Genomic DNA, 13,953 nt, shown 5'->3' on the forward strand with positions numbered 1-13,953 from the left:
CCCTGAGAATGGAGTGAGCTCACTCAGAGAGGAACGCTGCAAGAGTGTGTTCCATCTTCATCCTGGTTTTGTTATTTCTCTCTTCAAAACAGATCGGGAGACACTTGCCTCTGCTGAATGGTCGCCTTCCGAGTTTGAGCGGTGCTCACGTACATGACGATGTGGGGATTTAGGGTGGGACCGTCGAGTCTCACGTACGCTCCTCGGTTGCTCCCAACGTCGTAGTAGTTGGACGCGGAGAACATCGTCAACACCTGGAGAAAATTCCCTCGTGTTGGAAATATTTCTTAGCTCGGGTTGCACTCTTTTCTGCTCGAAGTGGAACGCTTCGACCATAGTGATGATTCAGAACGCTCTCTCGAGTTACCCGATGACCTCAATCGACGCCTCACACGCGCCGACCACTCTCTACGCCCGCTCTGGAGTCAGTCGTCATTTGGAGGATTTCTTTCTGATTTTCAATCGGAGTCCCCCACTCCCCTTCGAAAAACCAACCGCCATGCTGATCGAACGCGCACTCGGACCTCTCCCATTCGCTATTGCTCGAATCCGATTCGTTGCGACCAAGTCCGAGTTGGCAGAGAAGCGCGCGAATTCAGCTCATTCGCCGGGTAAATATATATTTAGATAAATCTCTCGGGACGTGCCCATACGGCTGACAGAGAGTAAATCCGACTCCTGATCCCAATAGGGTCTTCCAACCAGCCCGAGAACCACAAACGACGCGACGTGGCCGCTCGAATAGTTTATTGGCGGTCTTTCCCCGTCTCGGAGAATAAGACTGTCAGCTGTGGAAATGAGACCGGAGATTGAGAAGCAAAAGTAGATGAAGTCGAGTCGGGTTCTCGCCGAGCTCGTTCTTCTGATGCCTCAACAGCAAAGTGAAAACAATGGATCCGTTTTGCGGAGCTCCGGCGGGGACCAACCTCGGCGCCAGAAGCAGCAGCAACAACGTCGTCGACGACGACGACGACCCCGATGGAGAGTTCAAAGAAGAAAATTAGCCCCGACCGAAATCCACTGCCGGTTTGAGCCGCGGGGAGTGCAGTCTTTGCCTTCCAAGCCGGATTCCCCGGTGTTTCCCCTCGTTTCCGCCCGCGCGCTTGCCAGTTATGAGATGACCTCAGAGGGCGAAGTCAACGACGGCGGGAGGACATTCGCTTCAACTCATCCCGAATAGTAAAGAGAAAAGCTTGAATATCATCATTCTCCCAGAGTTTTGACCTCGGGAAAGGGTCGTATAAGCTTCCAGGGGACCTCCCGTCGTCGTCTCGAATCACATCCAATCTCGGAGACCGAACTAGCAGACGCTTCTTCCGGCCTAGCTGCATCTCTCCATTTTCGACCCGGTTACGGAGGAGATTTCTCGGAGCTCCCATCCGACTGGGCCATCCCCCGAGAGACCGAAGCTGCTCATTATTATCAATCTCGGTCCGTCTTCCGCATGCACGAGAAATCGCAGCTCGAAGAAGAAACATTCGAGCGAGATGAGTTCCGCGAATGAGAGAATTTCAGCGTACCTTCTTGTTATGGGTGAATTCATAGCCATCCACTTTACATTCGTGAGATCTGATAATGAGTGAGAGGTCGTATTTCTTCAAGAAGGCCTCTGTGACATCGGGTCCGAAAAATGAACCCCCTCCCCGCATGTTGTTTGGTTGACATCCGTTCAGCGACCTCGGATCCGACCACAGTAGATCGACCACCTAAAAGGAAAGATAGATTAATTTTCCGAGACCGCAGAAGTGATCTGCGGGAGGCAGAAACGAATTGGCTGAGATTGCGGCTTGGCGCCAACTCAGCTCCGGTTTCGTACTGATGACTCGCACAGAAGCCGGTCCAGGAGCCCGGTCACCACGAATTGAGATTGCTTTTCGGATTTGGGCAGCTTACTCAATTCGAGAGAGTATTCGGACTCGATTAGAAAGGTCTCCCACTGTCTTCTCCGCGGACACGTGAAAGGATTTGGCAATGTTCAATGTCAGCGTGCTGAGAATCTCAAGGTCGTCCAGGAGTCTTTCGCAAGGGACTCCGGCCGAATCGAATGCGAAGAAACATTCGGACCTAGTGACCGACTGCTTCTAGCGCATTGTTGGTTGCCTTTCTATTCTCCCGCCTTGTCGCACCCCGCTCGAGTCTGGAAAGCCTCCGAGTTCCGAACTTGCCAGGTGATCGATGACGCTCGGAACAGCGAAGTAAGCTCAAGCGGAGCTGCTCAAGCTGCTCTCATCGATTGGGCTTGCTGCGTCGGGTATAGAAGTCGTGTGATAGCGCGGAAACGAGGTCAAGCGTAGCTGGCCTTTGTGGAGATGCCGCAGGGAGAGTCAGCAAGCCGGCGAGCGTCGCCGCTGTGCAGTCTCAATAGCAGCGGTAGCCGTGAGTGACGAGTTGACAAGCACGGTCGAAGCTTGAAAACAGTCAGACCTCTGAGCATCGCTTTGTTTCCGAGAGGATGAATGGACCTATTAACACGGCAGAAGCCTCATTGACAGACATCTGGAAGCGATCGGCACCCGCGCACGCAAAGACTCTCCCGAAGTCCCTCTCTCTTCTATCGATAAGAGTTCCTGAGTGCCCAGGTGACCTTTGGAGTAGTCTCTCGAAGTTCACTGGCGCCGGCGACGTAGCCTCAAGATGCATATGTAGCCCAGAAGTTCTGATCGGAGGAAATATCACTCGAACTCATTCGTCCCCAGGCGGAACAAGTTGCACAGTCGGTGTAAGGAGCCCGGGCGCAGAGGACCGTCGACGCAAGATGGCGACTACATCGACGGATAGCCGAAAGGTTGAGGCCTCCATATACCGGGAAAATTCGCGATGACCCCACTCGCGCTGTCTAGCGCGGAGAGTCGATGATCCGATTCAGGCTACCCATTTCTTCATCGGAAAACTTCGGGAAATCGACGGGGGCATCCCTTCACTTCGGCGAAATTCTGAATCCGGGGAGAGCGATTCTCGCCTTTTCCGTCGGGATTGCCCCATCCCGAAGTACCGAGGCTTTGGGCTGAACATTCCTTCAATTTCTGATGACCGGAAACTCATCCATCCTCATGTAATTATGGGACAGCGCGGGAAAGGTATAGGTTGACGAAATTCAGGTCTCAAATATAGTCGATGACGAATAAAACCTCCCTCGCCAGATATTTGTTGGTTCCTCCGAAGCGAAACGAGCCCAATCCCAAGTCAGGCGGAACACCGTTCCCATCCGCTTGTATCCTATGGAACAGCTGCAGTTCACTTGTCCAAACTCGATTGAAGACGGAAATCCGGGAGAAGGCCTTCCGAATGAATACTACGTAAAGACTCCCAAGAGAGAAACAGGACCGGACCCTTCCAGACAAAGGAGGAAGGATTCCATTGTGTCCTTGGATTCCTGTCTTGCTCGACTTCCATTTCGGTATCATCTGAAACCATCCGGCGGCTATGCGCTAACTCTCGTACGCTACTCAAATATCCATTAGATCGGAGTGGGGGGAATCGGACAAAGGCAAGAGACTTCTCGTAAGGTGAGCAATACGATGCGGCGAAGAATGCCGTGACTGGAATCCGGAATTAGGCTCGCCATTCATTTGGGGAGGAACATTCTTACAACGTCGTTGCCGTCTTCTTCGATTCGCTTGCTCGTTCACTTCTTCCTAATGACGCTCTAATTCCACGGTTGCTAATAATAAGTGAATGCCTCTTAATCAATAGCAGGAAGCATTGGAACTCCTCTAGGAGCCTTCGCTCTCCAGCGACCGGTCGTGCAGAAAAACATTGGTTCGACATCCTTGTTGCCGGCAGCAATTCTCATCATAGGCGGTCGCTTCTGCCGGCGGTAAGTCTGTACTCTCACCACCGCCATGATCGGTCAAATCGAGGCCGGCTCGAATCGGGGCCGAGTTCTCAATAAGTTTCATCCTATTGAGTGGGAGAGGACGAAAAACAGAAGAACCGGCGGCAGCAGCAGCAGCTGCAAGGGAAGGTGTGGAACTCGCCACAGATTGATCGAGAAGTGAATGTGCCGAGGAACACCGACGGGCTCATCCCCCGTCAAGATGGTCCGGATGTTGTTCTCTGTATTAGTATCCGCCAACAGCTCCATACCGGATCGTTTCCTTCCAGGTGGGGAATCCTCGTTGACCTCCTGGAGACTACCCCGCGGAGTTTACTCAAGGATATCCGGAGGGCTCCGCTCTAGTGACGAAGGACGCCGGTCCGTCAGATTCCTCGGCGGGGTCGGTGCTCGGCACCGCAGCTGGAGAAGGGAATAATTCCCGCCAACAATGTCGGATTCCATGTTTCTGATTCTCAATAATCACGGGGTGTCCCTCTCAGACGGGATGCGTGCAACAGCCGAACGGAACTCGTCATGATTCGACGAGGAAATAGGCTCTCAGTCAGACGTTCCGTCGGGGATGTCATTACTTGAAGCTTCTTTCCAGCAAGCTATGATTTCGTCGTGAGGTAACATTCCAATAGCCACAGTGGTACGAGGGGAGTTGACGGCTCGTCTGACCGAGTCATGTACGGGCATGATGATATCTAATTAGCGAAGACGTCGTCACACGCTCACAAAAAGAAGCTCCCGAATTTGAGACTTCGCTGAAAAGCTCCGCTCTCCGCCTAGAGCCAACATGATAGACACTATCCTCCTTTTGGGAGCCGACTGAATTTCCGATCAGCTGATTCGGCGGCACGGACGAACTTTGTTGCCTCTGGAGATTTCACATGTTTGGAAACAGCGCTCCACGTTCCAGCAGAGCCTTCGGAATCATCGGCCCGGACTGTAGTCGCGAAAGAATGGATCTCGTTGTCACACCGCTACCATGTTTATTTTCGGCGGGTCGGGAAGCTCTCGCGTTGAGCGGGCTTTATTGCCCGTATATCGCATCGCACTCCGACTCATCGGAACGGCGCTGGTGCAGAATCGGAAATGCACCGAGACAACTTCATTGAATCATCGGAAAATTCGAGGACTCCGGAAAACCGACGGAATATTAAGCAACAGATTTGTCGCGGAGAGTTTCCGCCCTTTCAATTCCAGTCACGGATGCAGCTTGCTCGAGTAGCACAAATCTCTATCGCGTTTTTTACGAGTCCTCGCTGTTAGAGGCTCAGCTGCGGAACGTTTCGAATTTGCTCTCGCGAGAAGCTCGAGCGAAACGCTGTTGTGAGAGTTTGAATCGAGTGTAGCATCGATATTTCTGGCGATAATTGAGTTCTAGAATCTAGGTTTGGCTCCGATCATACTGCGGCTCGACTACGTTCCAAAGTTAGATACCAAGAGCAAGAATAGCGACGACGCTGATACTCTCTCTTGCTGTAGCTGTGGTGGTGACAAAGAAATTAGAGCATCGATGCCCGGGGCGGACCCCCCGCCTGATTCGACTCCTCGCAGCGCGTGAACTATCACGCAAGGTACTCACGCTCGATGGGAGCCCGCCACGACGCATTGAACTAGCTGCACGAGGATTTGAAGGTTGAGCTCACCTGCCGCCATTCCTTATACGTGTAGTTGGAGTGTTGTCCAGGTGGCTGAAGAACGGTGGCGAATTGATGCCTATCGATGGCAGCGATGGTCTTAAGGTCCGTGGTCGACGACACTCCCCCGTGAACCACGAATATCTTGTTGTCGATCAAGGTTGCGAAAGGTAACCAGCTATACAGATCCTCCGTGGCTTGTATGATTTTAGGCGCTTGTCGCTACAAGAGGAAAACATTTTATCATTCGACCCCCAGGTCGAAAATTCCGCTGAAGTATTTTCAGCTGGCTGGGAAAAGACCAGATCTGTATTCGAACACAGCGAAACAGATTCAGAGCACTTACCGTATACTTATACATGATCTCTTTCAAAAAGCCGTATCTGTGGGGGGAAAATATTATTTTTTAGACGAAAAATGTCACGGTCCATATCTTCGCGCGACCGACGTGGACGGCGCTCGGCTCAGTCTCGAGGCGCCTCATTTCATTTCGGCTCGTCACGGATATATATCAGAACGCCACGAGCAGAACTCCGCCACCTCATCAAGAGTTTCGAAAGCTGCGAAAGTTGCGTAACGATGGCGGATAATTATATCTCCAGAGATGACGGTGTACTCAGTGCGTGCGAGTCGGAAGCTTCATTGGGTATATCATGGAGACGACTGCCGGAATTAGATTGAAGGATCTGCGATATCATTCTACGCGCCCCGGGCCTCTTACAGGCGTGATGAATGAAGTATAGATCTCCGTCAGCAGAATACGCTACAGCTGATAATTGAAGTCTGGAAGGAGCGACTTTTCTAAATCGATCAATCAAACCAGATGAAATCCCCTATGGAGTTAAGTCGGCTATCGCACCCTCTTCATTTTTTCCTCGAGGGAGCCATTGAAGCTTACTTAGTCGTAAAGCTCTTCTGGGGCCGATTGAGTCTTGACCTCAATATTTCTCAGACCATCGTCCTGCTTTCTGCGCTCTTCGATCACTCGGAAGAGTCTTCGAAAGATCAACATTGTCGTCTCGGAGTGTGTCGGACGATTGTGATCGAATCCAGAGGACGACGTGGTCCCGAATCGGGGCTCCCAATCCCTCTCGGGAGTATTCTCAGATTCTTCCCGGAGATATCCATGTTAGGGAGAGCTCTGTCAAGTTTCGGCGTTGGCGGCCCAGGCCCCGTCGCAAGGGGAATTACAATTGCAAATGGTACGGCTAAACGTTTTATCGACCCCAATGTATTCACTTACAAGCACTTCTCGTCATACGTCCTTAAATAATTCACTGCTTGAGAGCTCCTCTCGGACTCTCGACCGGATATCTCGACAAACGCGAGGCTTTATCGACTGATCTCTCTTCATCCACTCGATCTGCTCGCATGGAATCATAACGTAATGAATTTCTCGCTATGTACATTTCTCGGAGATCGATTGGAAGACCGAGAAGAATAATTTAATTCCCTTGCGAAAAAAAATCCCCATGCTCCGGAAGAAACCAGCGCGTTATCTCTCCGCGGAGGGCTCCCATCCACCGGGTCTGCGTTCGTTCCGTCACGAACATGGGCGTGTACCAGATACCCTCATCGAGCGTCCCGAATTTTAGGTGCATGCTTCGAGGAGTCCGCTGATGGATCCTGCTCCGGATTGAAACACGCAAAATTCACGTTCAAGACGACGATCGATCTGGGATTCTAAAGGGTGAGGATTCCCAGGGGGGAACGCGTTGACTGCAGTCCTCTCGGTCGAATGAAAGTCATGTACTTCGAAAATTTATCGCTCTGGAGGCGTATTCGTCGCGGAATAGCATCATAGGTATCGGGAGTGGGGTAAACCCGACGAGTATAAGTTCACCTCCGAGAATCTCCCAAGTTGGAGTTGGCATGGTTCTTTCTGCGAGGCTTTGGCCTGACTAAGTAAACCTGCAACATTAGCGTCACACAGCTAGGAAAATTCTCCTCCAAGTGAAGGAAGGAACAAGATCTCGCCGAGACCCGCAGAGCGGTACGTGCCGCTCCGCATGCAGAGCTCCTCATTCGACCTGCTCCGGCCGTTCTGGGAATGATCTCTTCGGAGCGGGTGCGATTGAATCTTGGACAGAAGGAGAGGAACGAGACTCCTGTTTATATCGACGACTTCGTTCTCGGAAAAGTTCGCCGAGAATGACGGAGTCGATCGCCTTCTGGAGAGCGGAAGAAGCTGAACATGAGGTTCAATGCCATTTGGTAAGAGTCCACCTGTGACCTTTGGGAATGAGCAGAGCCGTTCCGTTTCCTCCGCAGTACGCGGTGATACCTTCAGTAGTCGATTCGACCGGAAACGGTATTCCTCGTTACAAGGCTCCTCGCTAAATTCGGTCAGTGAGTCAGTCACTCATTCGCAATGAGCTGAGACTAACGAGCCCACCGAGGGGAACCGGAGAGTTTCTCTCGCTTCTTCCCTCCCGAGCCATGGTCCGACAGCCTGGGAATTTCCTCCTTAAATGGTGGAGCCACAAAGTCGATGAAGGAGCGAGGTTTCGCGAAAAATATCATTACGGGCGATCGTAGCGCGGAAGTTCAGCTTATGAGGAATTCGTAAATTTGGTTCCTCGATCCGTGTATGACAAAATCCCCGGGATGGGACGTCAGAAAGGGAGTATCCATCCAGATCAGAGGAAGAGAAGAAGGGATGGGGATAGCTCATCGTTGCGTCGAATCCAACACCTTCGGCGACTGGCCTGCCTCCCTCGATGCATTATGCACTCCGCGTTAATAAATACGTCGATCGCATCGGGTAAATTACTTCCAGGTCGCCCCACATAAATATACAAGCAAACTTAGCCGGCGGTACGGCTCACACTTTGATCTAACTGGGAATATATTCACCAAGTCGAAACCGCCAAATCAGTCGGTTAGTGAGGGTCGATGCCGGCCCGAACGGCTCGGGAATATGTGTGCACAGTCTGGGTGTGTATTTACCAGCGGGGAGTTGGATCTTCTCTTCGGTTTCCGTTTCGACGATATTGCCGGAAGAGGCTCCGCTTTTCCCCAGAAGGCCGGAGCGTGAGCGAACGACAATGCCCTCGTGTTGAAAGCCTTCGCATGGACTTTGGCTAAGGCGAGTGGGCCCGGTCGGCTGTCACAACAGGCACGCTGAGGTCAGCTACACTGCCCTTTGGCATGGCACGTTGGCTGGTGTAGCTACGTCGAGAGATCATATTTTCCGAATGCATACACGAGTGCATAGAGGCTCAAGGGGGTGTAGGATGAGGAGGACGCTAATACAAACAGAGTAGCCAAAAGATCTGTTGATGCCTTGTCCATGACAGCTATCGAGCTCAATGGCAGATACGATTGGCGAATACTCGCTCGCTGAGCTATCTCGTCTCGAGTGTTTGTCTACGGTGTCGAGCGGCTCATATCACCATTAATCGTAGCCGTAGTTCTGGCGCCTGGTGCCGTAGGCGCACATCTTCGTCAATATGAAAGGCTGCCTCCTCTTCCCGGATATGTGTCGAGTTGGAGATGTAAACCTTGCTCTGATTCAATCAGAAGCTGCATTGCTGAGAATCGGGCTCCCGGCTGGATCCATGAGGAACCGATTTGGATTGCACCGAGAACGCTCTGATTGGTGACGCGGCCTCGAGTCGTTGCTGCTCTCCATTCGCGCGTCGTAAGGCCCAGCACTGTTCCATGCTATTCACGGCATCGCTTGGGTATTCTACATGGGGAAATTGGGATCTCTTCAGGGGAGGATCGAACGCCGAGGACACGACTTAGGCGGTATGATTCTTATCCCTCCCCCATGAACGTACTCTTCGTGGACCGGCATGGAGGAAATCGCGCTATCGTTCCCATTCGTTGCACGGTTTCGAGACTCGAGAACGAATAATTGACCCACCGCGACTCCGAATACTTTCCGCACTCCATATGTATAGCGAGGGTCCGGCGTCGCTAGACACTCTGATTGTCGTTGGGGCTTCCGAAAAAACTTCTGCGACGGCATAATTAATCATTGGAGCAGAAGGATAAGCACACCGAGAGACATTGGAAGAACTTCGTCTCGCAAGTCCACCTCGCGCCTCATCAGGCTCCTACGCTAAAATCTGACGAGTGGGTCGCTCAAGAGCCGATCCGACTCCGGTTGAACAGATGCTTTGTACGAGCATCGCCGAGGTGAGCAAAGCAATAGCAGTGTCGAAGCCCACCGCGGACCTCGACGAGCCGATCATGCAAATGTTCATTCTCTGGCCCTCTGATAGTCGAGACAGAAGCCGAGATGCCCAGATAGGCTCTGCCGGCGGTCAAGTCCACTTCTGATACTAAGGGTGAATGTTCGATAAAAACCCGTGAGACGTTTTACGCGTAGAGCTGGACGACAACGGACGTTCGCGGCCTCAAGCAGCGACTGCCCGCCGACCCCACTCAGCTGGCGGCGGGCTCTTTGACAATGTCGCCTGAGTCCTGTTAGGACGTATGCAAGAAGGCATCACCGTCATGTTTTCTAGTACATGTTCAGCATCGCTGAATGGATTCCGCAGCCATTGTGGAGCGGAGTGGAGCTCTCAGAGGAGGGAAACGTACTTATTCCGCTCCTGTTCGACCGAAGCATCGCTCGTGGTCATATTCCTTGTCGGTTTGCACCTAGCTAGTGTTTCTCTCTTTTTCCAATTACACTGCAGGTCTGCCGCTCGACCCCTTTCCGTGGGGGTTTTTGTTATGCGGAGCTCCGACTATATTGTATTTGAATGTGTGAGAGTGGGCTTGTGTGCTCAAGCCGTTTCAATGTGTCCCTAGTACCGCCTGTATTCCATCGGTCCGTAGAGAAAACAATATCGAGGACCACGTCGGACGGGGGCGGTCAGCTGAAAACAGAGACGCAAGGTCCCTTTTCGAATTCGATATGAAACACGATCGTGTATGTTTTGTTAACCGATATAGCTATACGCGACCCGCGTGAAACTCGCACGAGTCTGGAATGGCCCACATGATTGGAAAACTACACTATTCGCTTTTTGCTCAGATGCGATTTCCTCTTAGCGGATCGATGCCATGTCGGGTCTTCGGTCGCTCTTCCAGCGGTCCTCCAGTCTGCTGCTCTCAGCTTACGTGAAATTCCCGAACGACATCCCGCGGCTCTTGCGCCGAATTCGGCCCCATGAAGCTATTACCTACATATCGGCCGGAGTTGGAGGAACAATGAAAACATCGTCTGTGAGTAGTCAGCATATGGATCCGACGGCCTCCCCAAACGGTAGTGATTGAAGTCAGCGACTCGTATCACGAGGCCACCCTACTCGTTGCTCCCTGGGAATTTTCACTCTCAGCTGTCCCGTCGCAATTCCAACGAGGAAAGCGGGACAAATATACACGGAGATATCGTTGGTGCAACGAAAGGAGCGAACGCGGCAAGACATAATCAATGCTTCGGATACGAAGTTGCTTGGATGGAGGCGAATACACGAATCATATCGGCACACATGTGACTTCCCGTCGACGTCGACAACGTTCTCCCTTATCTGCGATGTCTCAGTCGCAAAAGAATCGTTCAGCAAACGTCTTTGCCTTCCGATCTTCTTCAATCGACGTGGCGCTACGATTCGCGTTGCACTTTGCGAGAATTTACTGTGTCGATCGCCCAAAAAAACTTTTCTGAGCGAGAGTTTCTGTTACATTGTTTTCGGTAATGGGATTACTTACCTCAGGTTCACGTTAAAATCCTCGTGGTTTCCTCGGTTCAAGAAGACTGAGTCTTTCCAAACGAGCATGCAGAGAAGCAGAAGCATAAGAACTTCAACAGAGTGAATTCCGCGATCCACAAAATCACCATTGAAGACGTACGGATTGTCTTTTGAAGGAAGTCCGTTCTGAAAAAAATGTTCAAATTCTAGGATCAGCAAGGCAGGCAAGTCGAATCGTACCGAACACAACGGCACCCGCTAGTGAGCAAACGGGCAGGGGAGGTTGGGAGGAAGGAGCTTCCCCCGCTCAAAAGTTCGTCTTAATCAGCAAACGCAAATGGCTCGTAAAGTTGTTAGACCGTTGTTCACCTTTCCTCTCCCTCGTGAGGACTCGGCAAACTTCCTCAGACAGTCCCAGAAAAATCTCAAGTCGGTGTGTTCGATCGGAAGCAGTTCAAAAAGAGGCAAGCGGTCGGCAGGAATTTACTCGATGGAATAGACCGTCTCCAGCCCGTAGCATTGGATAGGAAGAAATTGAGGAAAATATGCGAGAGTCAAAATCAGGTCCTCACAACAACAGACGCCCTGATCGAATTGCGACACTCTTGCGGGGGGTTTGCACGATAATGTTAACTCATGAACATCGGGAGCACACTTTGTAATCCGAGAAGGGAAACTCGACAGGGGTCGGTCGGCATCGCAAGCGATCGCGTGACCGCTTTGGATGTTGCTTTCAACGTCGCTTCCCTCCAAGGAGCCCCACCGAGCTCCAGCGTGAGCCGAGAGTGACTTTCTGGGCTTGCCGCTGCCTTCTGAAGAAGAGGAATGCAGCCTTCCCGGTAGATCAGAGGCATGTCATGCAAGCGAGTCGGAATTATTTTCCGGTTGGGCAATATATCTCTCGCCCCAACAGATGTCGAGTTCATCTTGTTTTGATTCCCGCACGCAAGCTCGTTCGGACTCCACGGAACAGAGTGCGCGGCGAGTTAATTATATGCAAAGCTGCACGAAGATTAGTATTCATCCGTCTGCTCGTGATCGTCGTTGTCGTCATCGTCGCCGGCGCTGTTGGTGCTGCGGCTGCTTTCGCTGTATCAGTTCAGCACGAGGATCACCAACGGCTTAAAGGAGAACGATGACTGGAATCGCTCCGTTAATGAACGTGATCCGAGCAAGTTATTTTTCCTTGGTCCGTTCCTCGCCCACGACAATGAATACTTTCGCTTCATTTGCCGCCAACGCCAGTGGGGAAGAATCGTCTCTGCTGCCCCGTTTCCGTGGATCATCCACGCACAATGAGATCTGATGTGGCTGTCGGTAGTCGGACGACACGACGAAGACGACGAAGACCCACGGCGATCGGTGCGACTCATGTGAGGTGGAAAGAACAATATCAGGAACCCATTCGGAGAAATGACGAGGTTTACTGGTTCCGACCGAGCTCCTTCGCGGGAGACCGCGATTGGCGAAGAAGCGGCGGGGGAGCTTCTCACGGTCGGGCTCAATGTTAGCGAGGGAAAAATGACAGGACCGCGAGCCCGGGTTGGGCGAAAAATTCCAATCAGCTTCTACTGACAAGCTCCGGATTGATTCCGTTCCACCGGAAGCCGCGTGTGTGTGCGAGGACCCGCTGACGTTGATTGGATAAAGTTGCATTTCTCAACGGGCTTCAGTCGATCAGAGATATTTCCTCGCCTCGGTCCGATGATCCGCCGCAGACACTCTTTGAATGCTGTCAGCCTAACGAGGGACGATTTTTGTCATCCTCCGGCTCGGCTCGCTCGCTCCCTCACTCACTCCAAATGAGAGGTAAGAATAGGCATGATGCTATCTCAGGATCCTTCCGTAAAAAAGACGCAATGGGACGCTCTGTATCGAATCGACGATCTCTGTGTCGTAGCCGCGATGAGCGACCACACTCGCGAGCTCAAAGGAGGCGTTTCGCGCTCCGAGGAGCAAACTGACGCGGGGACTTTCTGCGACGGAACAAACAACCGGACAAACAAACAAAGACTGGCCTGTGTCGGCTAAATCCATCCCGGTCCAATACAGTCGCCGTGCTTGGAAAACATTTATTGTGTGCACAGTCCACCAACAATCATCCTCCGCGAACGTGGTCATCGTTGCCTTCTTCAAACGCCTCTCTCGCTCACTCGACTCGTGTCGCGAGGGTACCGCATCAAATCGTTCCGTTCATTGATCAGGTTTTCTTGGTCGAACTCCTTTCGTTCTTTTGTCCGTCCGTCGGTCCGTCCGTCCGCCCATCTTCGAGCACCTTGTTTTGGTCCTTTTTCGACTGACTGATCAAGTGACTGAGCGGTGATTTTGAGCGGGAACAACATCTAGGAGCACTTGTGGAGTGGAAACTAGGAGATTTCCCGGTGAGGAATCGTGCATATCAAGATCCAGACGAGCGAATCGACTCGCGTCCATTCTGAAGGATGGGATCCCTAATGAATGATATTTTAGCCGATATCGCAAGGGGCGTCACGAGTCGGCTTACAGGCGAATAATTCGACTCAATTTTTCCGAGAGAGGGAGAGGTAGCGTTCGGACGTCAACCCCTACTCGGAGGACCGATGGATCGGTTGCCTCCCATTTCACAATATGATTCCGAACCGAGCCGAGTTGAGCGGGCCTGTCTCGTTTTCGAGCCGACCAAGGCCGCTTGTTCCCGAAGAGCTCGAAACTCCAAAAGATCCCGCAACAAGTGCTGACATATCGAACGCTATCGCTCGAGCCAATGCAATCAGCAATTCAATGAGGCTTCGAACCCTCGTATTTACGGGGAGCAGGCCTCAAAAGCGATGCGGCTACAGTTCCATCCGCAAATAGGATC

The 13,953-nt window shown here is 52.0% G+C and overlaps 1 protein-coding gene across 1 annotated transcript in view; it reads right to left on the reverse strand.

Moving 5' to 3' along the window:
• Positions 1 to 13,953, reverse strand: part of rdgC (retinal degeneration C) — a 64,295-nt gene that overhangs the window by 1,420 nt on the left and 48,922 nt on the right. The window contains exons 7-11 of the mRNA XM_018639494.2: positions 11,134 to 11,300; positions 5,810 to 5,846; positions 5,473 to 5,685; positions 1,521 to 1,706; positions 109 to 254 (exon numbers count right to left, since the gene is read on the reverse strand). Coding sequence (XP_018495010.2) covers positions 109 to 254; positions 1,521 to 1,706; positions 5,473 to 5,685; positions 5,810 to 5,846; positions 11,134 to 11,300 — 749 coding nt within the window. The remainder of the gene's footprint in view (positions 1 to 108; positions 255 to 1,520; positions 1,707 to 5,472; positions 5,686 to 5,809; positions 5,847 to 11,133; positions 11,301 to 13,953) is intronic.

Source organism: Galendromus occidentalis, unplaced genomic scaffold (assembly GCF_000255335.2).
Source record: "Galendromus occidentalis unplaced genomic scaffold, Mocc_1.1 scf7180000077440, whole genome shotgun sequence".
In the NCBI taxonomy this organism is placed as follows: Eukaryota; Metazoa; Arthropoda; class Arachnida; order Mesostigmata; family Phytoseiidae; genus Galendromus; species Galendromus occidentalis.